General features: G+C 43.0%; 4 protein-coding genes across 7 annotated transcripts; 2 read left to right on the top strand and 2 right to left on the bottom strand.

Moving 5' to 3' along the window:
- Nucleotides 1-1,973: 1,973 nt before the first annotated feature.
- On the top strand, nucleotides 1,974-6,175 carry efcab14 (EF-hand calcium binding domain 14). The gene is made up of 9 exons (XM_079232266.1): nucleotides 1,974-2,366; nucleotides 3,024-3,172; nucleotides 3,377-3,522; nucleotides 3,718-3,816; nucleotides 3,898-4,005; nucleotides 5,277-5,429; nucleotides 5,529-5,628; nucleotides 5,725-5,856; nucleotides 5,981-6,175. The coding sequence occupies exons 1-9, from the start codon at nucleotides 2,191-2,193 to the stop codon at nucleotides 6,157-6,159; spliced, it is 1,242 nt and encodes a 413-aa protein (XP_079088392.1). The 5' UTR covers nucleotides 1,974-2,190; the 3' UTR covers nucleotides 6,160-6,175.
- A 1,470-nt stretch (nucleotides 6,176-7,645) lies between these two features.
- On the bottom strand, nucleotides 7,646-8,724 carry znf830 (zinc finger protein 830; the record flags this gene model as incomplete). The annotated part of the gene is made up of 1 exon (XM_079232276.1): nucleotides 7,646-8,724. One exon carries the CDS (start codon nucleotides 8,722-8,724, stop codon nucleotides 7,672-7,674), a length of 1,053 nt encoding a protein of 350 aa, XP_079088402.1. The 3' UTR covers nucleotides 7,646-7,671.
- A 600-nt stretch (nucleotides 8,725-9,324) lies between these two features.
- On the top strand, nucleotides 9,325-16,762 carry LOC306737386 (ankyrin repeat domain-containing protein 13C-like; the record flags this gene model as incomplete). The annotated part of the gene is made up of 13 exons (XM_079219113.1): nucleotides 9,325-9,688; nucleotides 9,813-9,854; nucleotides 10,705-10,809; nucleotides 12,127-12,212; nucleotides 12,411-12,456; nucleotides 12,875-12,941; nucleotides 13,086-13,230; nucleotides 13,317-13,448; nucleotides 13,661-13,822; nucleotides 13,942-14,021; nucleotides 14,152-14,250; nucleotides 16,442-16,542; nucleotides 16,632-16,762. 13 exons carry the CDS (start codon nucleotides 9,325-9,327, stop codon nucleotides 16,760-16,762), a joined length of 1,560 nt encoding a protein of 519 aa, XP_079075239.1.
- Nucleotides 16,763-18,345: 1,583 nt separating this feature from the next.
- On the bottom strand, nucleotides 18,346-25,387 carry LOC306737219 (uncharacterized protein). Of its 4 annotated transcripts, XM_079218929.1 has the most exons (12): nucleotides 25,233-25,387; nucleotides 23,926-24,059; nucleotides 21,225-21,340; nucleotides 20,596-20,676; nucleotides 20,439-20,476; nucleotides 20,180-20,313; nucleotides 19,958-20,039; nucleotides 19,759-19,881; nucleotides 19,585-19,674; nucleotides 19,392-19,457; nucleotides 19,072-19,261; nucleotides 18,346-18,956 (listed from the first exon to the last, which is right to left on the bottom strand). In XM_079218929.1, the coding sequence occupies exons 1-12, from the start codon at nucleotides 25,352-25,354 to the stop codon at nucleotides 18,765-18,767; spliced, it is 1,368 nt and encodes a 455-aa protein (XP_079075055.1). In that variant the 5' UTR covers nucleotides 25,355-25,387; the 3' UTR covers nucleotides 18,346-18,764. The 4 variants fall into 4 exon arrangements, with proteins under 4 accessions (XP_079075055.1, XP_079075053.1, XP_079075054.1 ...); XM_079218927.1 differs by lacking the exons at nucleotides 23,926-24,059; nucleotides 25,233-25,387 and having other exon boundaries at nucleotides 19,759-19,866; nucleotides 21,225-21,559; XM_079218928.1 differs by lacking the exons at nucleotides 23,926-24,059; nucleotides 25,233-25,387 and having other exon boundaries at nucleotides 19,759-19,866; nucleotides 19,958-20,036; nucleotides 21,225-21,559.
- Between the last annotated feature and the right edge of the window lie 1,880 nt (nucleotides 25,388-27,267).

The following is a 27,267-nucleotide window of genomic DNA, read 5'->3' as shown; positions in this document are numbered from 1 at the left end:
TTAGAGCGACAACAATCTGTCAAATCATCACTTTGTCAATGTACAAAGAGATTACATAAATGTTGGTTGTTGATTCCATGTTTGTTTTGGTATATCACCAAATGGTATCACTTTTCTCTGATTCATATCATTGAACAGGTTTTGGATAAAACGGGCAATGAAGACATCCCTCTGGGTTCAGGCACAAATTCAGATTGACAAATAATCCACAGATTGATTGATAATGAAGGTAAATTGTCTCCTCCCGAGCACAAATATGCTCTGATCAGGGCTGGCATTGTGGTTGAGGTCATTATCATTATATCAATTAGGACTAATATTGTAATAAGCCAATAAGCCAAACATATGGTAAATCCCATGAAATAATCAAAGTGATGTTCCAATTACTAACAATGTTGTGTAAAACGTCTTTGCTCAGAATCACCAATGTGGGCAAACGAAATGTGTAAAACGACCTAAAAAACAAGTATGACTTAATATGGACTTACTATCTCATAATTATGAGATACTCTCATAAATCATAATTATGAAATGCTAAATCATAATTATGAGATGCTAAGTCAAAACTATGAGATGAACTATGAGATGCTAAGTCATAAGTATAAGAGATAGTATCTCATTATAATGACTTACAGCATAGGTGTCAAACTCAAGGCCGCCACGTCATTTTATGTGGCCCACGACAGCTTGAAAGGCATATGATCGTCTTAAAATTAAAGTATATGTTGCTTTACAGTGTACAGTCACCATAGTCTACATCTCCCACAATGCATATTGATTTCGTCACCAGCTAATGAACAGCATCCTACCGCGAGATAGGAGTGTTGCCATATCGGCGTTTAACTAAAGACAAGTGAAGACAAATAATCCCAAAATGTAAAAGAAGAGAAAGATTGACGCAGAAGGAAGGCCATTTAAACAAGATGGGAAAGCAAATACATGTCTGTGCTTCAAGGACGTCTTCTGTATATAATACGTCTTCTGTATTATGAGGCAGTGTCCATGATGAAGGAATACAATGTGTGCAGGTGTGCCCCAGACCACAAACAGGTATGTGAGAAGGTGTGCCCCAGACCACATACAGGTATGTGAGAAGGTGTGCCCCAGACCACATACAGGTATGTGAGAAGGTGTGCCCCAGACCACACCTGCTCACATGTTCTTAGCAGCTCACAGCTATTTGTTGGACCAGAGTTATGTCCTTCTCAGCTGTGACAAAAAAGCTTTGAACAAAGTAAATGTAATAACGTGCATTTGATCTTTATCTTTATTTTTTATTTTTTAAGTTTGATCTTTGATAGAGTAATGTGGGTTTCTTAACCGTAAATTAAATGGATTTATGTTTTAATAACAGAGAAATTTGCTTACTTATATTTTTATATTCATATAAATGCATGTACAATATGTTTACACTTGAATAAACAATAATCAAATGCAAATATGTCCGGGAGTAGTTTATACAGTGTTACAGTTACAACTATAATGCTGATGTGGTCCAGGGTGAAAAAGAGTTTGACACCCCTGACTTACAGGATCTTAATTTTTTCATCACTGTGTCAAAATGGGCTTCCATACCTTAGTTATTATTTGTTATCACGTTGCACACCAGGAACTCTTCGCATTTTCTTGAGCTAAATAAGAACATTTCTCCCAACTTATTCACATACCATTTCAGTTTTTGCTAATTCGACCTACTTACGTTGTTCTTGACTTTCTGCTATGATCGATGTAAACTGGTTGTTTGGGGGGGGGCAGTGGTGTCGCGCTCTGTGTCGCTACCTGACAGCACAGAGAACCGGAAGTCGTAGCCGCTCGTTCGTCCAATCAGCTAAGAGGTTACTTGGACGCCCCGCCCACACAATACAGGCAGCAGGACAGATTGCTGGAAATACAGAAATAGAGAGCCGCGTATTCCGATTGTATTTTATTTCGCAGAAGCATTTAGGGAGAGTAACGTAATGCCAGTGAGCTGTTGAACATTTGTATGTATTATTTGCTCACCAACCGGCGAAGGCGACGTGCTTGTGTCCGTTAGCGCCGTTGCGTGGTTGAAATCCAAAGCTAGCAAGAGAGCACTGAAGTTAGCTTAGCCGCTACATTTCAACGACAACATCCACCAAACTGGACAAAACTTTGGATTTTGCGGGGTTTAACGCGGGTTCGGCGGGTTCGCTGACCCCTCAGAAGAAGATGAAGAAAAGGAAGGAGCTGAACGCCTTGATCGGACTCGGAGACAGCAAGAGGAAGAAGACCAAAAAGGGGTCAGGTCACCGACTGCTCCGCACCGAGCCACCGGACTCCGAGTCCGACTCCAGCTCGGACGACGACGAGTTCAACGGCATGAGCGCCGGAGCCAACGCGGGGAAGTGAGTTTAATCCGTTTAGTAACGTGTTGTCGTGCTTTTGGGAGGTGGTATGGGTGTGTGTTTTGTATTCATTGACGTCATTAACGTGCTGCATAAAACGGTCGTTACATTTCCAAAGAAAATGTGAAGTAAAAGTAAGATTGTCGCAGTAATTAGGTTTAGAAAAATCACGAGCAGCTACACAGGAACTGAGTGTATTCAGGTTTGTCTGGTCTATTTGTATTCTTTTACAACTATGGTGTGATTGTTTCTTTGGAGATGAATTGAACACTACTTTTACAGATTATTAGATTATCTTTTCTTTTTAACCAGATCACGTACCATTTAGTTCTTCTTAATTTACATGAAGAAGAACTACAATGAAAAGTCTTAAATCATATATTTGCCCAGAAAGAGTCGAATGACACATCTTGCACACTTAAAAACTTGTTTAGGCCTGTATTATAATTGTTTAAGCTTGATATCAGCCACATTAGAAATAACCAATACTACGTTCAGCATGATTATTGATACAATGATTGCATATTTCGAGGCCCTATTATTTCCCAGTACCCCTGTGACAAAGAACGCAGTCTTCTGAAAATACCGCCTCCGTTAATAATGAAAAGGGGCTGCAGTTATCATGTAATAATGTCACCGTGTTCCTTCTCTTTACAGAAGGAGCTACACGCAGTGCTGCAACGTGTGCTACCCTTTGTTTCTGTTCATCATCCTTGCTGCCTGTGTCATGGCCTGTGCCGGACTCATATGGATGCAGATTGCGCTGAAAGAAGATCTCGACTCACTGAAAGAAAAGCTGCACAGCAGTAAGACTCACTGGCACACACACACACACACACACACACACACACACACACACACACACACACACACACACACACACACACACAGTTAACTTGTGATGGGTCATACAAAGTTGACCGCCCCAACACTTAAACATTTAATACCCCAGTCACAAATCTCAACCTTTGTCTTTATCACTCCCTTTAACTGTAATGCGTTTGTAACAGTGGAATCCAGCCAGAAGGTGTCGTCAAGTGAAATACCCAAACTAAGTGAGGACCTGAAAAACAAGGGCAGAAAGCTCGACGACATGGAAAACGGGGACAAGGGGTTGAGCAAGCTCTGGTCTAACCTCACAGAAATGAACCGAAAGGTCAGTGTTTTTTCTTTTTTTGTTGCCCAACGTTTTTGAAGCTCCCTTTTTAATATTGTCACACGCCAACCAGAGCACATGACCAAGTGGTGGAGAATATCTAGACTTGCAGCATCGGCCATACACATTTTCTAAATAGAATGTTAATTCTGAGTAAGAGGTGCCACTGAATATTCTGTCATTTTGCTCCTGCAGATCAGTTTGCTGGACTCTGCAGTAAACCATTTAAAGGCCAACTTGAAGTCAGCTGCTGACTTAGTCAGCCTTCCCACTACAGTTGAAGAGCTTCAAAAGGTAGAGACACAGCAAATGGGAATGCAAATATTTTGACATTGTACTTGTTGTACTGATTGCAGAGTAATCTTTCTCTTCCAGAGTGTTGCTACAATTGGCAGCACACTCACAAGTGTGCAGCATGATGTGCAGACGATGCAGGCTGCGCTGGAAAATCAGAAGAAAGAAGAAGAGTTGAAGAAGACAATGGTAAATTCATCACTTATTTTTACACCGAGCAGATTAAATAGTCTATTCGGGTCTTCCATAGATCTAAATACACATACTTGCGCTGGGAATATTGTGGAGGCTTCCACTTGCACAGGTTCTACGTTTGTTTGGTACATGTTGACACATCAAGTTTGAGTACATTCAATGATCTATTTTTATCTCGGGATGAATCAACACTTTGGACTCTCATTCAACAGGGACAATGAATGAATGAGAAGCAGAATAGTCAAAGAGGATCGCCTGTTGGAAGGATTTTTCAAACTGTATGTCTCAACAACTGAAATGTCAATGCAGTGTTCCGGGCAGATGATAATCATCACAGAGGAAGCTAAAGCTCCGGTCCTTCTTCCGTAGGATACATGGCTGAAAGCGTTTTTCTCACGAGCAGAGCCCATGGATTTTTCACGGGTCAAAGTTAGATTTCACTTATTCTGTTTGACGGCTGGTCTTTTTTTATTAACATCTCTTCGCACACTGCAAATATAGCTGCAGGCTGCTTTTCTCATTTATTATTTATGCACGAACGTATGGTGAGGGGTGGTTATAAAATGAGTTCACAGTAAATTTTGCTCAAGTGGAATAACTCGGCGAGCTAGTGTCTAATGCACCACTGCTCAGTTCCAAGCTGTAGTGTTGCTTCTGCACATTTGTTACACTCGGAATTGAGGCAAATGTCCTTTTTTTAAATATGGCCGAGATGATTCTGTGGATGGAATGTTGGGTGATCTGCTCAACTGCGGCACGAATGCGAACCAGAAGCCGCTGCAGACTTTGTCACTGCCTGATTTTAATTTGTTTATTTGTTTACCCTCGCATTCACGAATGTTTTTCTCCGTTCTTGCCAGGCTTACATTGACAGAGCCACCGGGTTTAAGAAGGTCCTGTCATTTCTTGGATCCATGTGTCGGGCTTTCATTCATAATTCATGGAAGTGCCAATCTATTTTTGGAGCCTGAATGCTTTAGTTTGCTGTGTGAAACTAGGTCAAATATCTGAGACAACTGCAGAATGTTTCCTCTGCTTTTTTATATACAAGCGAAATAGGATGCCAAAGAGGATTGGCAAATAATCATACACTATTTTATATTCTTTACACAGTGACCTAAATAATTGTGGGGTCACTGATGAATTGCTAACTGGCTGAGATCTCCATAGTCTTATAACTTTGGATTGACAGGATTTCTAAAAGTCAAATCTCATCAATCGGTAAACTGCAGGTTGCTTTACATTGTTGTTGTTTTTTGTCATAGGACATCACAGACCTGAGAAAAACAGTGAGTGAGGTAAACAAGACAGAGGAGCTGCATCATACGCAGACCGATGAGCACATCCACGTCCTCCTCTCTACGGTTGCAGAGCTTCAGCAGAGAGTGTCGTCATTAGAGAACGGGTCCAAGCAAAGCGTGAGTAATACGAAGCGTCCCACCCCTGGTTACCACAGGCCTCGACGGTAAAAGACAACGTAATGCATTTTACATTTCACCTCTTTATCTGCTTTACAGTCAAAGAACAATGACGCAGCAAAAATCATGAGCAGAGGTCCAGCAACCGATGCGGCGGAAGAAGCTACGACAACCAAAGCAACACCCGGGGATGTGCAAGGTAGCGTACGATGACGCGGTTCACTCCGCACCCTGTTTCTTTGCCCCCAATGTCACATTTACATATGTTTTTTTTTTCACCTTTTTGTTTTCACAGAGGTGTTCACACCACTGACGGAGCCTCAGACGAGCAGACGCCCACGCTTCACAACTTCAAACCGCTCCAAGAGAAATGCTGAGGCAACGTGCCCAAAGAGGTTGTTCCTGCCTGGAGTCAGCTCTCTGAAAGGTGCACACTGCCGATCCCCCTTTCTTTTTTTTGTCAGCATTCATTGAAGGAATAGTTTAACATTTGGGAAGATACTTTTTTTTTTTTTTTTTGCATGTTTCTGAATTAAATCCATTCTTTTCAGACTTGGAAGACATCTTCCAGCAGGAAGGCGTTGGACGCAGCTCCCTCGGATTGAACTACCGCGGCCTGAGGAAAGTATTCCGAACGTCGACTCCCAATGCCCGCACCATGGAGTGTTTCGACAATGACGGAAACCAGAGGTACTCCCTGATGGAGCTGAGAGCCGCTGTAGGTTTGTGAGCACATGATCACTGACAGCAGTGGACAGTATTGAACACCCGGCAGGGTCTGGAAGTTTGAAGTTCTCGACCCTTTTCCGTAACTGCTGCACTTTTTTTAACTGAATATTTATCATACCGATTGTGGAACAGTGGCGCTGGCATGCCCCATACTCACCCCACCCTCTCTCTCCGGTCTATTTCAACACAACCTCATCCACTAAACATGCGCTTAAATTTTTTTATTCATCCATGCAAGTACCCGTATGCAGAATAGTCCGGCTCTTATTTTAGCTAATTCCATAGTTTACATGAAATAAACCGTGGGAATTGTGAATTATTTTTTAATCCTGTTTTCCACCCTCAAATCTCAGACCTGTTCTTTAACGGCACCTTTTTTTCCTTTCTATTTTGTTACCAGTCTGTCACATCTTGATGTCACATTTTTGTTTATTTAGCTTAACATTGTCAGTCTACTTCCCCACCCATCAACACCCAGAGCAACTCTGTGTATTTATAGAACCGGAGATAGAATTTTAGTAAAGTTTACAAATTATTACTAGAAACAGTTTTTTGTGAGTGGTTTGTTTGGTTTTTAGTCAGATTCCTAATTTAACTGAAATGCACAATTGAGCATACGAGATTATTTATATATGCTCCTTTCTAGGCTTAAAATTTCTGATTTCTTTCTGTTCAGTGTTGTTTTTCTCATTTATTTTTAGTTAGTTGCTACATTCTGATGGTTTAGTTTCTTTGCAGCTTTCAGTTCTACACATTTTGAAGGGCTATGCACACTTTGAATCATTGAGAGTTTTGAAGTGGTAACTCGTGATGCATATGTAGCAATAACAAAATGACAGATAGTGTTTAAAATGGCAGTATACGGAAGGCAAACCTAGCTCCCAATGTGTAACAGGTAGTACAATAAGCACTGACCATCAATCTTTACTTGATTCATTTTATTCCATTTTTATGGGCTTAATAATGGTGTATTTACATAATAAATGTGTCATACTCAAACATTGTTGTACTCTGTAAAAATGGTTTAAATGTATTCTCAGAAATTATTGTGAAGGGGGGGGATCGGGGTTGTTCAAATTTTCTTTACGGTCTTAATCTTGTACATTTAAAAAAAATGATTGCGTTGTAATTTGAATGTTGCTTATAATGTAACATGAACACATTATTTATAAACTTAACATAGTTGACTACTTGTTTTTGCAGGACAATGTAACAGCTCTTCATCATGACAGATGACATGCTGCTGCTGTACTTGGGGACATTTTATGAATGTGTTTTTCTTTGTGTGAGCACCAATGAATAAACAAAGTTTAAAAAAAGGTTTGATGTGTGGGTCCATTTGGTTACTTTAAGTCATGAATTGAGAAACCTTGTTTACAATAACGCTGCATCACATTTAATCCAGTCTGAAATATACCAAAAGATGTGGCAAAGAGGCGTTAAACATATTTACAATTGCTGCAAGACACAGAGACACACACACGTGTTGTGTATATTTGAGCTTTAGAGAGACTTAAGCCAGTGCCCCTTTAGCCCTCCAGTCCTGGGCCAGAAGCCCCAGCAGCTCCTCTTCGTCCTCCTCTTCGCTGCCATCTACCTCCATGCGCTCCTCGCTGGGCAGAACTTTGCTCTTCACCACATCCCGCTTGTCTCTCAGCACTTCCACTCGCTTGTAACACTCGATTTGTTCATCGATTTCGTCGATCTGCCGCTCGAGGCGGCCCTCCTCGTCGTCCTCCGCCACGATGGCGTCCGATTTGGTGTTGACCTGTCGGATCTCCTTCTGAAACTCGTCCCACTCCTTGTCCATTTGGTCCTTGGGCGCGTCGACGTTGCGCACTTTGGCATCCCTCACCGGGTCGTCGAAGAAGCCCTCCGGCAGCGCCTCGGCGGTGTTTTCCTTCTTCTCCGCGCTCTTCTCCTGCTGCACGTCCGCTTTCAGGATGGAGCCAGAGTGGGAGATGGCCGGTGCGGACGGGAGGGAGCTGTCAAAGAAGTCCTCGGGGAGTCCTGCAGCTTCGGTCTCTTTCGGAGCGGGAGTTGTGGTTCCTGCCGGACCCGCCTCTTCGGCACGTTCTTCACCACCATCACCATCATCATCATCATCATAAACTCCAGCCAACAGACTCAAACCAGCAGATTTATCAGTAGAAACGGTTCCCTTGTTGCTGGGATTTTCAACGAAATCTGCCGGCAGCCCCGACGACGACGCGGACTGACCCGCACCCGCCGAGGGTTTCACCCTCTTCCCGTCCGCGTCCTTGTTGCCCGGTGCTTTCCTCTTCACCGGTATAATCTGCGGTGGTGCCATCACCGCTTGATTCTTTCCTCCCTTCAGCTCGGCGACTTTCTCTTTATGCTGTTTTCCGAGAACATGCGCCGGCCAAAGCAGTTCGGACTTAACGTGCACATTGCACAAGACGCAACTGAGGTGCTCGAGACTGTTGTATTTAGCAAAAGGAGACTCGACGCGCTTCTTGTCCGTTGTCTGCCTTTGTTTTTGCCTCATCAATCGCCGGAGTTCCTCTTGGTTCACAACTTTCTTCCCCTTCTTTGAGGCTGCCATTCTTGAAAACAAAACAACGGAGCCTTGCTTGCTAGCTAGCTACTTTCTTACTTTGCGACGAAGTATAACAAAAAAAAGTGTCTCATGAAGATGACGTAAACGGCACGAACTCGCGTTCGAGCTGCGCGTCGAAGGATGATATCGCGAGACTTCCCGCTAGCAGAGCCGTTAGCTCAGGAGGTTTATTGTAGCGTCCAGTCGTCCGACTGACATTTTGCCGCAAAGCAAACAACCGAAATACGGCGTAAATCAAAAGGCACGGTAACGACAATGATGTAGTCGTTTATCATTCGTATTTTGATTATTATCTGTCCGTTGAGTCGGCGTGAGTTCTGTTATGTTTAGCATTATTTTCTGATTTCATCGCCGCACCCTCCGTACTCGTTTCTTTATTGTGAGGCTCGCTAGCGAAGGTTTGCTCGGAGCAGCAGGTGTAACGGAGACGCGACCCGCGAGCTGCTACAAGGCCTCGCCGTTGTCACTAAATATCTAAGAAGCTAAGAAGCTGTATCTATTTTAAATCAAAAGTTAAATCCGGTTAATGCGAGAAGTATCCTAAGTTAGCGCAGTACGGTTTATTTGGTGAACGGGGACGTCACCATGACGGGGGAGAAGATCCGCGCCGTCCGGAAGGACCACAACAAACCCAACAAGAACGAGGAGATCACGGACGCGTACGACGAGACCTCCAACGGGACCGGCAACCATTTCAAGTCCACCAAGGTTTTTCAGAAAGCTGCCAAAACCTCGACTCTGCAACAACAACAACAACAACAACAACACAACGAGAACAACATCAACGGAAACCCGTCCTCCGTGGACACCGTGGACAGCAACAAGAATCCGATCCTCCTGACGAGCGAGGACTTGGAGTTCCCCGTCCACGAGTGCGTGTTCAAGGAGGACGTGCGTCGGCTCTCCTCTCTCATCAGGACCCACAGCATCACTCAGAAAGATGTGCATGGTGAGCGTTTTAGTTCATTAGTTTAAATGCAGTACGTCAGCAAGCCTCTCTTCTCACATGTGGAATTATTTGATGGTTAAATTTATGTAAATTTGGAGATCATCTTAATGTGTTTCTCTTTCAGGGAACACACCTCTTCACCTGGCTGTGATGATGGGCCACAAAGGTAAAATTGATTTATTTATAGTATTTTTTTTTCTTCCCCCATTCCATTATTCAAACCGCTTATCCTATTTATGGTCGCTGGAGCCGATCCCAGCTGACATTTGGCGAAGACAGGGTTCACCCTGGACAGGTCGCCAGTTTATTGCAGGGCACATAAAGAGACGGACAACTATTCACGCTCACATTCACACCTACGGGCAATTTAGAGCCTCCAATTAACCTTAGCTGCATGTCTTTGGACTGTGCGAGGAAGCCGGAGAACCAAAATAAACAATGAAATCTTCTCACACGGTAAATTAGCAGTCTCGGGTTGAGCCCAGAAAATGACGGTGAATCTGCTGTGCGTTGCCTTTCATCTGTGATAATGAGGCTCTATTGAAAGAGCACAGTTCTCCTTCCTTCTTTTTTTTTGGAGTAGCCCCGCCATACTCGTGCTGCACTCATCGTGTCTTCTCTGACCTCTGCAGTGCCCGGTAACCAGCATACCACTCGCCGTCCTGATTGGTTAATATTCTACAGAAATCTACATAGATTACAGATTTCATGCAATGCAGCCAACGTGTAAGGAAGTGGATACTTCGTTTTGTAGTGCAGAAGGCATGAGTCAATTATATAGGCCAAAATCACAAATTAGGGTTTTTAGAATATATGACACCTTCTATTTTGAGACGCATCATTCGGATACTGAGAAACTCTGCAAGGCAAACGTGTGAGCAGGAAGAAAGGGGAGAAAGTATCTCACCTCCAGCACGGAAGTGGTGTCTGGTGGTGGTGCCACTGTTAATGCTGACCTCAATATTAAAATAACATTTACCTTTTTATATTTGGCAAAATGTGTGTTTTTCTTTCAGAATGCGCCCTCCTCCTGCTGGCCCACAACGCTCCCGTCAAGATAAAGAATGCACAGGGATGGAGCCCTCTGGCAGAAGCCATCAGCTACGGCGACCGGCAAATGAGTGAGTTACGTTAACGCCGCTCTGTGAATAGGTTTAAAAAAAAAATTGGGGTTGGGTTTGTGGTCACACTCGCTATTATTTCTCATAGTTGAATAATTACTAATTTCAATGTAAATTTAATTTCAAGAATCCGTGCTTTGCAGAAAGATTTCCCGCCAGTTGAGTTTCGAGTCGGTTCGGTTCGGTTCCGTCTCTGCAGAGTTTCTGCAGTAATATCAGGGATGAAATCAGTTTTATTGAAATCCAGTCAAGTTGCAGAGAACATCTTAATAGCATCAGAAAATAATAAAGAAAGAACATTTAGATTTTTAACTGATAAACAGTGACAGACGGCCACCCGGTCGCTCTAGCTAAAAAACTAAAAGTGGGGATTTTCTCTGAGCATTTGTCATCCAGATGGGCTGGAGCGCAGCCAGCATGATGGCTTAGTGTTAGAAAGCGCTTAGCTTACAGCCGGTCACTCCCCTGCTTAATGATGCTGCTTTTAGAGCAAGCGTCCAGTGAGAACCAGTCACATAACATATGAAAGGCTCGGGATGAATCCACTGCTCTTTTCTTTTTTTAAATGTGGTGTTAATTTTGTATACTTAACTAAAGATAATAGAGAATATAAAAGGCTAGACTAGCGTCTAAGAAGAAAGGACAAAATAATACATCTTTAATCTCTTTTCTTTTTTGCGTGTGACAAAGCTGAGCTGACCTGTTTCTGTTATCGCTTTTTTGTGTGGCTGTAACAATAATCTAACTGTGAGTTATCAACCTCCCATTCTGTCTGTGATGGAGGTTGTGAGACCCACGGCGTGGGTCTCCCTTGCTGCTGTGGCAGGCTGGCGTGGGACTGGGACCATGAGAAGGTCACAGCACTCTCAGGGGTCAAGAGGGGGCTGGGTACATCCACACCACCAGCAAGGACACGCGAAGACAGACACGGACGAATAAAAATGCATCTCACAGCTGGCTGTCGCGTAGCGTGAAGGACGAGCTGCGCTCGATGTCAAACGTTTGGCTCGCGGCTTTTCACCAAAAGACGCCGTGTCGTCACTTTTCAACATGTACACATTCAGAGAGTGATGACGAGCTGCAGCGAGGCGCCTCATCAGCACTTCTCTGCTCAGTGCAACGTTTCCCCCGGTCGAGGTGACCAGGATGCGTCTCACATCAGCGCTGTCATGTGATCGTCAATATATCTATATCGACCAATTCTATCAATATTCCAGTCAGACTAGTGGGAGATACAAGTTGCGTACCTCGTTTAGCGTCATTCAAAGGTGACGTAAAGACATTTCATTTTCTTTTTTCTTGTCATCGTTTCCTCAGTCACAGCAATACTGCGGAAGCTGAAGCAGCAGTCCAGGGAGAGTGTGGAGGACAAGAGGCCAAAGTTACTGAACGCTCTCAAGGAGGTGAGCAGACTCAAGTTAGCGTCGCTGAACGTTCACACTATTGTACTTTCACAAATCTCAGCAGGCTTCAGTTTGCATAACTGACTTTTTTTCTGTCCTAGTGTATGCATATTAACTGCTGAAATGCATAAAGGGGAATCTTCTCTGTGCTGGACTTTTCTTTTTCTGACCCATGAAGTGTTTGTGTCTTTTCTGTAGCTCGGTGACTTCTATCTGGAGCTGCATTGGGACTTTCAGAGCTGGGGTGAGTTTTTAGACTTCACACAAAAAGAAAAAATGGGTTTACATAGCCAACTCTGAACAATTATTACAGTGTGGTGACCCACATACGGACTGTGAGAGACATTCACCTAAGGGCTACTGTGCCTTTAAGAGCTGGTGGGGTTTCCGGGGTCTGGGTTGGTTTGGTTTCCGGGAAGCGTGGGGTTTTGCGCTGCCGCTATAGTACTGCACAAGTATTGTACATTTTATGTGGAGTTTGAGTAAACTATCTCGACTGCAACTACGCCTACTGTCTCGCTGTTTCTCAACTCTACAACAGCATTGATAATTGATGACACAAGCTCAAGGATTGTGTTAAAGATAAATGAGTGTTTTCTTTTTTCCTCAAATGCAAAACCTAGAGTGTGAAGTAACAGTTATTGACTCTCTTCTGTGTTCAGTGCCTCTGCTGTCCCGGATGCTGCCATCTGATGCCTGTAAAATCTACAAGCAGGGGCTTAACATCAGGTAACAGTGTCCTACGAGAGAGAATCTAATTCTGTGTTTTTGAAGCACGTTACGGTCGACATCCAGGTCGAGGACTTCTTTTAGATCTAAAAAGTAGGACGAAACTATCTTCACACACTCCCTCTCCTCTCTATCTCGATTTAGGCTCGACACCACTCTCATAGACTTCACTGACATGAAGTGTCAGCGCGGGGACCTCAGCTTCATTTTCACCGGCGAGGCCGCTCCCTCCCAGACCTTTGTGGTTCTGGACAATGAAGCAAAAGTGTACCAAAGAATACACCACGAGGTGAGTGGGCGGTGCGACCAGACCGACTGTTTCACATCGCGTCATCAGCTGTTTAACATGAGCCGCCATTGTCTCGCTCCACCAAGGAGTCGGAGATGGAGACGGAGGAGGAGGTGGACATTCTGATGAGCAGCGATGTCTACTCTGCGACTCTGTCCACCAAGTCGATCTCCTTCTCACGCAGTCAGATCGGCTGGCTGTTCAGAGAGGATAAAACGGTGGGTGTTACATTTTTTTTGGATCGGGTATCGAAGCCAAATAAAATACCCATCATATTTCATCGCAGCATCTTCCCATATCTGTTTCAGGATGAGAGCTTTTAAGATTTAGACCTTTTTGTCTTCTGAGAAGTTGGTACAGTCCTGCCCTGCGGCTAATTCACAGGATGACTCTCGATGAAACACCCAACACCTGCTCGTGTTCTGTGCAGGAGAGGATCGGAAACTTCCTGGCTGACTTCTACTCCGTGAACGGTCTGGTGCTGGAGTCCCGGAAGCGGCGAGAGCACCTGAGCGAGGAGGACATCTTGAGGAACAAAGCCATCATGGAGAGCTTGAGTAAAGGCGGCAGCATCAGTGAACAGAACTTTGAGGTAAGAGAGAGAGAGGGGAACGAATCACTGTTTGGACTTCAATTCAATGGTAAATAGTAGTGGTCGCCTGATGACTGTGACTGTGAATATGACGCTCACTGATACTTGCGTGTCTCCAGCCCGTGAGACGGCTGTCCCTCACAGCTCCCGCACCCAACACCATTTCTTGGGAGGAGTACATCTCTGCAGAGCAAGGAAAGTAAGTATCTTGTATTTTTGTCCCCATCACAATTAGAACAATTAAATCGGGGCATTCCACGTCAAACACCCGAGAATAAAAGTCAACATCTTTTCGTGTGCGTTTCTCCCCGTGTCTTCCCGCCTTCCAGGCCGCCTCATCTCGGCAGAGAGCTCGTGTGTAAAGAAAGCAAGAAGAACTTCAAAGCGAACGTAGCCATGAGCCAGGATTTCCCTCTGGGCATCGAGTCGTGAGTACATCCCCGTCCTCCTCAGATGTAGTCACGAGGCCCGCCACGCAGCTGGATCCTGGCTGAACACACTTTGGATTTTTAGGAACGAGTGACGCAGAGATGAAATAATGCAGATCAGGGCCCTATTCTTCGTACCTGGTTTACTGAGTTAGCCGGATAATTTTCAGGATAAGATGCCGCAGGTCAGGCTTTTCGGTTCTTCGAAGCAAGTTTAGAAAAATCACCATAGCAACACATCGAAATCCCTTAACCTGCTCCAGAGCAGGTTTACTGAAATTCACTGGATAAACTGGCCACTCCCACCGGACAAAAAAGGCAGCTCCCTTCCTCATTGATGAAGGAGCGATATTAGTTATATTAGTTTTATAGGGAGAGAGTTCTTCCAGATCGCCAAGATCCGTTCTCACATCAGGATGACTTCCTGTACGCGGCGATATAGATTCTGCCGAGACCTCCTCAAGCCGTACATTAAACACCGCAGCGCAGCAGAGCATCGCTCGTCTCACATACTGTATGCAGACTGGATCACAGTGTCTCACTGACTAGATCACAGCCTTGAGCTTTTTTGCGACTGGTACATGTTTATACAGTGTCAGCGATGCGGAGAACATCGGGAAAGCCGTTGCATGGCGTGCTGTTCGTAACGTTTGTTTAGCGCTTAAGAAACTTATGGATGAGTTAAAGCACTCATTATTATATGACGGTGTTATTAGTACACCATACATATCATTATTGTAGAACATGATTAAGGTACTGATCTGCCCATACTTCAAACTCCTAGTTATATGGTAATCTACACATAGTCGTGATCATCTCCTGCTCCTCCACGGAGAGAAGAGACGCTCTTTCTCAGAGTTTATTTAAAATTGTAGCGTTTGAAGATCATGGAATCTGTGTTCGACTACTCCCCCTTTTTTGAAGAGGAGCGTGCACGAGCATTTATCCAGATGAATGACGTCTGGTTAGAATGAATGAGACTGTTTGAGGGTGGGTCAACCTTTTGAAGAACCGGGAAAGCCTGATGTCAATCATCTCGCTAATTTAAGACTTTGATCGACTTTGTTGAACCACGTACGAAGAATAACCCCCAGGTGGATGACGATTGTTTGGCAGAGAGCGCACTGATGAGAGGATGGCAGAATAAACATAATGTCAGTGTTTAGAATGTGCTAAGGGTGAAAAAAACCTGACTTATCTCTCATTTGCTATGCACTCATGCCTTCCTTCATGTGGCATTTGCTCAGCAATGTAGATATGAGTGCCTGACCTTTACAGGGTTATAAGGCTGATAAACAAATATTTTAAAAAGCCAATAACAATATATTGCTTGACAAAAATCCATTTAATTAAGTTATTGAAGATGACCAGGATGCAGGACATCTGCTCTCTGGTGGACAAACTATGTAATGGTGACACCGTTTCTCGATGGCCTCATTATTGTCATTTAAACTGTAATCTTTTGTCAGTCACAACACTACTTTTAACGACAATTGATTGCTCTGAGAGAAAAGAGGTTATCGCTGCAAGAACCCATATTTATGGACAGGGAGAGGGTTCATAGAGGGGAAACTCCATCTGAGAAAAAGGGGAATTTTTAAAGGAGAAGGCGTGTTTCAGGGAGGATGTCGGATTTACACAGGATGTGGGATGGTGTTCGGCTGTAATAGGTTAAAGGCAGAGATGTAAAATATTACTGGGACATTATGTCGTAAATTGCGTTATCTCCTCTCCTGAATGAACCTTAATGGAGCTGGACTAAAACCCCGGCCTTTATGAAGGCTCCTGGCTCGTGTTTTTTCTGTAATGTGATTTTCTCCCCTTCTGTGCTTTTGTAAATGTTAAAAATAGGTTGTAGCTACTTCTGTCAAAATGTTCAGTTTAATGTACTCAATTACAAGACGCAGTTTTTTTTCCCCCAAAACCTGAGATGGCGTCCTCAAATGTCTCGTTTTGTCCTTAAAGATATTCAGTTGACTGTCAGAGGAGTTAAGAAACCCGAAAATATTCACATTTAAGAAGCTGGAATCAAGAGAACTTTGACTTTTTAAAGTTAATGGTTTGATTGTTGCAGCTCTCCTCAAGATCTCAAATTGCAGTTTGACTTAATCCCCTGATTTTGTGAAACGTTGGCAAAGAAAAGGCCGCGAAAGCAAAAGCGCTGACTCCCTTTTCCTCCGCCGCCCTCCAGGTTACTAAACGTGCTGGAGGTCATCGCCCCGTTCAAGCACTTCAACAAACTCCGGGAGTTCGTCCAGATGAAGCTTCCTCCGGGGTTTCCCGTCAAACTGGGTACGCGTGCCGACCTCCCACCGCGTTCCCCGTGAGCGGGCGGGCGCAGACTAACGTGTTTTCATCTCGTGCTTTTCTCCCTTTTGCAGACATCCCCGTCTTCCCCACCATCACAGCAACCGTCACTTTTCAGGAATTCCGCTACGACAAATTTGAAGATTCTACGTTCGTCATCCCGGCTGAATACAAAGAGGATCCCAGCCGCTTCCCCGACCTCTGACCTGGAAAACACGTCTGACACAAACCGCTTATCTGTTTGAGACAACAAAAAAAAGAGGAATCCTGTATTATTTTATTCCTATATATATATATATATATATATATATATATAATGCGTTTAAGAAAAAAAAAAAAAAGGGGGAACTGGCTTTATTGATCAGTTATTATTAATTTTTGCTGATGGATCCAAAGCGAATGGATGCAAGCGGATGTTACAGAGCCCCATCTCACACATAGATGCATATCGGCAGTTGTTTCTTTGTGGAATGGGCGATCGTCATCGCACTCGCTGTTCATCGCCCAGAGCAGGACGCCGTGTTGCTGCCGCCGTTTCCTGTGAGAGCTGTCAGAAGACACGACCTGGACTCTTCTTCATCATCATCACTATTTTAATATCTATTATCTTCTCATCTCCAAGAACTGATTACTGAACTCTCATTCATAACTGCACTGACATCTGTAAATAATTCACGTCTCATCTGTAATTCGTCAGAAAAAATATATAGCTATGTCTTCAAACTGAGCTTAATATTCATATATATATTTATTTTAAGCTCACACGCACTCAAAAGGAGTGAAACACTGTGTAGCAATACATATCCAGTACGTATGAATGTTTTAACCAGCTGGGAGACATCAACAGTTGGATATCACGCCCTTCTCCCCGTGCAGGATGTCCTGCGTCTTCAGGTCGGCTCTCGTTACCTCTCGGCCGTCACCGCGCTCGCCGTGATCGTCTGTGCTCCCCGTGAGTGCATCGTTGTACCATACCGAGGGTTTGTTTGTGAGAGAGAACCCAGATGGGGTATCAGGTAAACTGTTCTTAGTTTAATACTGCACTGATATTAAGTATTTAAGGCATGCTTTGGCTGCGCTGGCCGACTGGTTCACATGCATCTTTCAGCCGTATTCGCTGAGCGTTTTGTCATTTGGTTTTCAAGGTTAAAAGGGGGAGAAGCTGAACTGTTACAACACTTTGGAAACACCCTTTTTGTGCTTATAAAGATCTCTCCTCGATGGTAGTCTGCGCATATTTGTCCCGTTTCTTTTTAATCCAAGGCGAGTAAACTAAACTGTGACGTTGATATTTCTGGATATCCTCCAAAAATCTCCGCATGGGAAATAAATCCGATGCATTGTGTTGCCTCTCGCTTCAGTTTACATGTACTGCAACCATACCTACTTCACTTCCCTTTAAATAAAGCACCAGCATCATGTTTAAACTGACTTTGTGCAAGTATATTAAAGGGGACAGTATTCCATGTTGTACTGGGCGATATGAATGTTATTACACAGGGCTGTCGCTTTAAAGCGTTTCAGTGAGACTGCTTTGTGGCAATATTATTAAATTATTTTCTTCATCACTGATTTTCATTTTTGATTAAAAAGGCCAATCATTTGATTGTTCAATTTATAACAATAAAAACACTTAAACCCACATTCAACTAAAGATAAGAAAACACTTCTTTTTTTCACTTGAAGCTGGAACTTTTATAATTAAATGTCATGGAAAAAGTTAAATTATTCATTCAAGCACTTTGTCTCGTTAGTGTACTTAATAATTTCTTGACATCTTGGTTCTCCCAAATAGGCTTTATTATAAAAGAAATCCTAGATAAAACAATCAACACTTTCAAATAACAAGAAACAAATGTATTGAACTGTTTTGGGGGAGAGAGGCAACACACCACGACACTAAACAAAAATGTAAAAGGGACAAAACCTGACAACACAAGCTCAAGGAAAACAAAGCAAGCCTACTTCCAGTTTTAACCGACTACGTTTGTAGAGGCAAAAAGAAAAGCGTGTGGGTACTGAAAGCAATGTGACGATGACATCGGGCAAACCCAGAGTGGATGACTCTTCTGTGAAAAATCAATACAATTGACGCTCACTTTACATTTTTAGATTTACCCCAGTGGGAGGGAAGGAAAAAACAAAAAGTCGCAACATGTTTACAACCAAAACGGAGGGATAATGAGGGACAGAGAGAGAGAGACCATTTAATCGCTGACATCCATGTCCTCTTCGTGGTGATCGTCGGCTCCGTTAACTTTGGCCTGCTTCACAGGCCGCGACGTGCCGTTACCTTCTACAGACTGAGGAGACAAAGCAGAGTCGTCAGAATCCTTCCTGTCCTCCCTCTCCTTCCCGCTGCCATAGCCTTGTTCTTCCTCATCATAATCTCTGGTGACCTATGAAAGGAAAACCAATGGATGCGACAGTGTAAAGCATGAGGAGACCCAGTTTAGTTTACACCAGAACAGCAGCGCTCACGGTGAAGTGTGTGTGGGAACATTCTATACCGACCTTGACATCTCCTTTCTCTCCGTCCGACTTCCTCTCCCGCTCCCTCTCTCGCTCCCTCTCCCGCTCTCGTTCTTTGTCCTTGCTTTTCTTTTTCTTGCTGGGGGAACGTTCGCGTTCCGGTTCCTCGCGGACTCTTTCACTCTTGCGGTCCTTGTCCCGTTCCTTGTCCCTCTTCTTTTCCTTCTTGTGTCTGTGGAGGGTGGAGAGGAAAAAAGTCAGGCGTGTTAGGTTCTGGATCGGTAAAAAATAAAATAAAAATGCATTTCCTCATAAACGGCGTGATAAGACGTTGGTATTATCCACAAATATTTCACACCAACCTTCGTGGAGATGGAGACCTCTTTTTTGGTGGAGATCGGCTATGGCTTCGACTTCTCTTGCGCTTCCTGTGTCGCAGAATGGGACAGAAAGCAGACCACTTAAAAAACAGAAGATTTGGTAGCTGCGATACAAACATTTGTATTACTAATATTTGTTTCTGCCCGAGCACACGAGACCCTTCGCTCCACTCACCGGTCCCCGCTGTGTGACCTCCTGGCTGTGCTGTAGCTTTTTGGCGGCGTTTTGGATCTTCTTCTCCCTGAGTCTTCTTTCTTTCTATCTCTGTGGACACATTTAAGATCTCAGGCGGGCTCAAATGCATCTTAAACCACCATCGCCGTGAAGCGCGTCTGTCAGCTAACCCACCTGGATCTGCTCGGAGATCGCCTGCTTTGGTCTCTGCTGGAGTCGGTGTGTCTCCTGCGAGGGCTTTTGGAGCGCCGCTTGTTTCTGGAGTTTGATCGTCGTCGTGATCTGCTCCTGGTTCGCCTGCAACCAGACATTGAACTTTATTCCCGTTCAGCGAAAAGCATCTTCATCTCTTCACATAACTAACGGTCATCACCTGTGTCTGGAACGTGATCTGGACCGCCTCCTCCTGGACCTGGACCGACTACGAGAGCGCTTCTTTTTGGTTTCCTTGTCTGCTGGACAGAAGGAACAGCAAGTGCTAAGTATTCTCAAGATACAATGTACAAAAGGACTTTTTGGAAAGGTGAAAACTAGAAGAATAAGTCGTATAACTATGCAACAGTGCAATGCACACAGAACAGATTACTCCACTTACTTCCAGGCTCAATGGCAGCAGAAATGAGCGACTGGGCCTCTCTGACTCTCTTCATGGCCTCTTCGATTTCTTTATTAGAAGCGTCGGCCTTCAGACTTGCACTCAGGTTCAAGCCTGCAGCCAAAGGATTCAGTCTGAACAAAAGAATCATTAGTTAGTCGACTCATCGTTACTACAAACTCATCTGCATATTTATTTTCTTTACTCCGTAATTTAGAGCTGCATTCAGGCACAAAGGAGCTTCTTTACAACGACTTACTTTGGATCTGTCATGAACTTTAACAGCTGGTCGGCCGCCTGGGGAAAAAAAGTATAAAAATGTTTATGCTGGTAAAAGGTTTGTCGAATCAAATATACTGCATGTTTAGCTTTACAAGTTTTGGAAAACATATTTACTTATCAGTGTCACCTCTCACCTGTGGGTTCATATTGGCTCCTGGGAATCCAAAAGCAGCCATTGCGTCCATGTTCGGAACACCGAAAGGGTTTCCTCCCATCTGCAACCAAAACAAATGCATACGTGCGTGTTTGTTGAGATCGGTTTGTGTTCTTCAAACTGGCATTAATATCACAGTTTACAGTTTTTGACAGATGGGGCGTCCACGTATTCACTCTTTCAGTTCCAAATCACCATCACACAAAAGACATCACCCACAAATGACCACAAAAACTGAAAAAGACAATTTGCCTTTATTTGTCACACACCAACTCACATTTCTTGTTTGTTTAAATAAAGTAATAATGAAAATTCCCCAAAATAAAATGAACCAACTGCCGTTTCCAAGGTCAACCACGTCATATGACCGCCCAGAACTGCTACTAAATGAACTTTGTGGCGAGATAAATAAAAAATGGATTAGGGATGATAATTGGACATGGCACGGCATTCCTGCATCTGCATGCCAACAGCCAATAAAGTATAATGATCTCAAATAATTTGGAGCAGGATTTCTGGGTAGAAAGCACGGCGCACCACTAGTTTACATTTTATACAATGAGGAAACACAAACTTCTTCTTCCATATCCAGATAATTGTGAGGCTTACCCCTTGATTGGACATGGGATTGGGCGTTGGAAGAAGTCCTCCTCCCGGCAGAATTCCTGCAACAGCGTTTGCTGGCGCCAACAGTGACAAAGCTTTAGCCTCATCTGGAATAGAGCCTACAGAAAAATAAAAGCGGGCATTAGGAGAGAACGACATCGCCACACACACACTACAGAGAAGACACTTTGGAAAAGACAAAGAAAAGAAAAAAAGTCCTCAAATTAGGATCAACACAATGGTTACCTTACAGATCAGAGTTCCCTGAATTCAACATAAATCATTGCAGTGACTTAACTATTGCTGGAAGATAAATCACACTACTCCAATGAACACTGCCAAGAATATATCACCTGAAAGTGTTTTTTAAGTCATGAACCAAACGTTAGCAAGCACAGCTGCTTCTCCAGTTGGGTGAGCCCTCAATTTTCATTAAGACGTTTACTGAAACAAGCGACTCACGCTGGCGGCTTCGCTACTAAAAGCACACAGAGAAAAATCGAGATACACACAACAGAGAGAATTTTAGGGATTTGGCAAGAACACTATACAAGCTATCAGTGTTTACTTACCAAAAACACAAATGTCAGAGCATATAGTAGTATGTACTAAATGACAATAGCAGAATTCAGGGTGGGTAGCGCGTCTGCTGTACATCATTATTCTAGTATCCTTACCTGCCACTGCGTCAATCAACCAAACCGAGGCAGAAGATGACTGGTTTGGTCGATCAGCGCTACCAGTCCAATTAAAACAAATACTGGCATCATCTTTATTTGCAATTTGCCACCGATTGTGATTTTTGTTTGTTTATGCCAAATAAAACACCTCATAATCATCACACAATAAAAATCCACCCCCCAAAAACAACTTTTTCACAAAAAGACATGACGTAAATACAGACACACAACAGTGACAACATGTAAATATAGGAGCACACTGGAGAGAAATTTCTGCAGGAGACAAAACTGTTGGATGGTATTTTCAGCAGGGCCTGGTATACAGGACTGGCTGAGCCAGGAAAAAGAACTGTAAAACACAACAACAAAAGAAGACCACTGTTAAAGAGAATATATTTTACCAACATACTGTCATGTTGGGTGGGCATCTTAAGACAATTCGGCTGTTATAGAAGATAACCAATCATAGACTCAAGTTCCTTGGCTAATTCGCACAATTAGCTGCTCACATTTGAGTAAGTATGTGCGGTGCTGCATGGGCATTGTGTGATGAAGCAATTATTAAAACACCCAGTGTCTTTGTGTCGGCTTTTAACACAAAACTCATAATAATAACAAAATGATTCAATTAATTTATGAATTAAAAAGCTTTTTCTGTGTAGAGTTAGTTTACATATTTCATTAAGAGAAAGCTGGCGGTAAAACATTTCTGGTTAATGTCAATACTTTCTGCTCTCAGCCGTAATCTAATTTGTTACCACGGAAATCGTAAAAAAACAGGTCACAAATATATAATTTGATTCTTAATACAAAAGACGGAGTGACTTTCTAAAACAAATGTTTCTCATACAGGAGTAAAAAATGTGCATTGGCAGGGGACTATTTTCAATGGCAGATTAATACACATTTGGTGTCTGCTGGCAAGTATTTATAGCTGCAGAGTGGCATCAGCAGCATTGATGGAAAATATACTACAATGCCTGCATTCATCAAATTGAAGTCCCCACAGTGTGGCTCAATGATGTACTTTAAATGCTTTTTGGTGAATGATGATCTTTTGGTCCTTTCATGGGATCGTTAACGACCAAAACAATGAAGAATAGTGCCAGCCTTATCTGTTGAGGAACAATGCAGTCGCCATTATATGGCAAAGCAGCATTCAAAAGTGTTGCAGAACAATGCTAAATGAGCACCGTTTCAGGCTATGTCCCTGCTATCTGACCTTTATACCTTAAACTAAACCACCTAGAAAAGAATAAATTAGACAGAAGGAAGGGGAAAGAGAAGGCAGAGAAAGAATAGAGGACACAAAAAGAGCGGGTGGGACTTGAATGCTTGCTGGCCTTTGCAAATGTCTACAATCCCCTGTTGGCAGGCAGAGGACCACTTTCAGCCATCAACGAGGGGGCTGCTTTTGCCTTCTTCACTACAAAAATCACACACACACACATACACACACACACACAAATAACAGAGAGAAGTTTAACAGAGGATAGTCCAATATGGGGGAGAAAATAAAATGCATATGGTTAAGATTTTAAACAACTTCACTTCACTGCGGCGCCCACAGCTTGGCAACGTTCAACTCCTAATCTGTAAACGTCTGTCAAGTAGATTTTGGTATACTGCGATTTCTACATACAGAGCAAATTGTTATTTTAGGCAGAGACATATGTATGATGGTTGATATGCATTTGCCCAGAGAAATACATTCCAGTTTATCAACAGAATTGCATTGTGGTGGTGAAAACAGACATGGGATGTGCTACCACAGTATACCAACAATCTGAAAATAGGTCTGTTTAAGAACTTCTCATAGACAATGGGAAGGAATGGAATTAACAATATCATTGATATTATCTTCAAAAGCTCAGATAAACAGACCAGGGTGAGTTGACTTGTGCAATTCCCTAATGTGAAAGACTTGATGATTTATTTTTTATGTTTACTCTTTTACATTTTCACTATTCATGCCATTCAATCAACAAGGACCACTCATACGTGGAAATAATGACGTGACAAACCTTCGGCGAACGGGACCACGATCAACGCTCTGTCCACAAACACGGTGTTAGTCAGATGTTGAGAGACTCCGACGGACTCCGGCTCCACAAACTTCACAAAGCACACCCGCGATGTCACCGGCATCTGAGAGTCACTGTTGAGGAAGTAAAGTGTTATGAAATATTATCCAGCGTGAAAGTGCAAACAATCATCTATACAATACGTCTTTGTCTAGAGAATGTAATATTGTTAAATCATAACCAGACATTGTTATGCAGGTTAAGCATTCAGTAAAGAAGCAACTACACACAATACTGCCTTGATGATAACAAAATGCATATCATGGGCATATATTTGAGCTTTTGTCACACAGACTCCCTCAAAACATGAAATAACTCATCTCACTCCAACTTCCCTGCTGCCCATAAACCAAAGCCAGGACCAACATCAGTAAAACGTTATGATTATAAGATAGAAAGTCGATTTTATCGATTATTTTCTGTTGATGTATTAGTCTATTATGGAAGAAAATGCAAAATATGCTTAGGTTCCTGTTTCACAAATGTCAATTTGCTGCTAATCTCTATTTTTTCATGTCTTTGGGTCGCAGCAAACCAGTTATCAGAAGACCTCACCACATTTTGTTGTACAATTTCTCGATGCATCCCCAAAAAAACAATGCATATACTAATCAATAATGAATAAATAGCTTTTTATGCACAACGTTAGCATTCAACGTTGTGCATAATATGCTATGGTAGCGGATAGTAAGTCAACGCTGCGACGGTTTCATCAATCTTTTGTTTTATAATTATGAGACAGCCGAAAACTACAGATCCAACATGACTTGTCTCATCGTGAGGATTGTAATTCGCCTTTTTATTATGTAACTTGTTTTGCCTTTGCTGCGAAGAAAGCAAAACCCAAAGCACTCACATTAACACGAGAAGCGTTTTATTTGTTGCCCTGTTTAAGCCTCATCTCTTTTATTCAACCGCCCTCCCCCTCTCTCGCTACAAGCTACACACACAGGATGCATTTAAACTTAAATAAACGTCTCTCTGTGTGTGCAGTTACACGTTTAGAGACACAATAAAGTCAAACTACGATGAATACGAGTGTAGCACTGCTCGCTTTTAGGTAACGTCCACGTTATTAGGCTGCAGTCGAGGCTAGCACGCGAGGCCCGTGCTTAGGCCTCGGCTAGGTTCAACCCGTTGAGGAAAGAAAACACACACACACACATACATACAAACAAACAGCTAATACGCGACGCTAGTGGCCATCAAAGTGACGTTATATCGGCAAAAAAAAATAGTCAACTTACTCTGGTGGAAATAACTTCAGCTCTTCGATAGTTCCCAAAAAGCCGAACAGTGTCCTCATCTGTTCCGACGTTGTGCTCGGCGACACATTGGTCACCTGGACCACCTTGGTAGTGTAATTCATTTCGCCCCCCGACTGAAACCCGTTTAAACAGAAAGCCCCGCCGTTCACGACTAAACTGAGATTACAGTTGTGTTGTGAGAGCAGCTCGTTTAAAGGTAAATTGCCGGACAAACGCCAGGAGCTAGCTATCGACTACGTCAACAGGCTATAGCATATCGCCGCCATATTGTTATTCCGAACGACGTGCGCATGCGTGTAGTTGACCTGCGTCCCCAGTGAAAACACGGGAATAACAACACTACGGGTTAACGTAGGTTTATTGCTGTGTTTAGTTTCGCCTCCTCGGATTTATCGTTCTAATATTAGACCCTGCACACCAGCGCGCGCGACACTGAATGCTAGGTTGGAAAAGTTTTGACCTGCAAACAACCAACAGAGGTCTCCCTTTCCTTTTAGAGATGGTTTTAAACGAGGACGTGAAATCAGAGCAGAGGAAAGGAGAGCATCTATGTCTTTGCCATGGTTATATCTCCTTTCATACAAAAAATAGAATGTATTCTTGACTTTGGAAATAGTAGTTTGACTAAAACAATCCCAACTCAAGTTTCACTTAAAAAAAACACTTTCTTTGAAGTTTTTCCAACACACACAGAACACTAAATTGCCCAAACGTCTCAGCCATCATCATGATGATGATGATGATGATGGCCATGTGAAATGGTTGAAAGGCCCAGAAAAATATACAAAGTGGAGTCTGAGTTGGGGTGGCTTTCATTATGAGACTGAAAGTAATTGCAGTTTTGGATTTAAAATCAATTTTGGGTCCTGGCTGTGTTTGGGGTCACTGAACTCTGACTGAAACCTCTGTCCCTCTCACTGAGTAGTATTCACTAACCAACCCTTTCTTTTTTTATTCATAGAGTTTGATAACAATGTTATGTATTGCTAATTAAGGTCAGTCTGCATGTGTTGGCTGGGGGAGCCACGTCACAACGGCTTCTGGTGAAACTCTCTCTCTCTTTACTAATGGTGTTTTTTCCCAGGAGGAACAATGCAGCGTTTGTTCTTGAGACTACGTCAAACATAATCCCTTCACCTGGATTATAGTCACACTGAGACAAGCAAGTTAAGGCTTTTTTAGTTCAGACCAAAGAACAACTGGCCACATTTCATCCATTAGTGTCGAGCAACCGTCTTATTTTGTACAAGATGGTCTAAAAATAGTTATGATGGTTGACCGTTATTGTTGTTTCACAATAGATCCTCATGCTATTACTGTGCTATTTCAGAAAACCATTATTTAATATAGAATAAAGTGGTGGTACATCCAAGTTCCAGTTTTCTGTCTCAATCCAAAAGGTTTCTATGAATTAACTATTGCACATATTCTGAACTCCTGAACTTAAAATCCCCATTCACTTCTGTTTACTCGCTCTATGTTCTTTGGTAAACCCCACACTTTGCATTAATACTCTGAAATATACTGCACTTCGTATGACTCAGCTTAGCTAAACAAGCACAACAATTGACACAATTGAAGAAAAGAAAAAATCACATGCACAATTGCAACACATTTGCCAATTCTGCGTGATAGATATTCTCGACCATAAATCCGGTTTCAGAGGGGCCGCCATTGGGTCACCCAGCAGAGGATATTGGCACAATAGGATTCTTGTTCACGGTGCGACGTGATTGGCCAGGAGAAAAGTTTACAGTGCAGATTTCCAGTGACCGTGAGGGGCACTGGACAAATAAATACCCCAAATCCACCGGGAGAGAGACGTCCAGCTCAGACGTGACCAGAAGTTTTCTTAAGAGTTTCCTTTGTGTGGTGCCACAACAAGAAGGAAACATGGTCAGCCGGTGAGTTTCTGATGAATTATTCCAACTTTAATTGTCTTTTTATTCTTTTATCTCATATTGATTCTCAACATTTTTTGAACTAGCTTTCTCTGTAGTTGGTTTTACTTTTC

The sequence above is a fragment of the Taurulus bubalis genome, assembly GCF_910589615.1.
Source record: "Taurulus bubalis genome assembly, chromosome: 1".
NCBI lineage: Eukaryota > Metazoa > Chordata > Actinopteri > Perciformes > Cottidae > Taurulus > Taurulus bubalis.
Note: the sequence above shows the minus strand (reverse complement) of the source record. Positions and strands in the feature narration are given on the sequence as shown.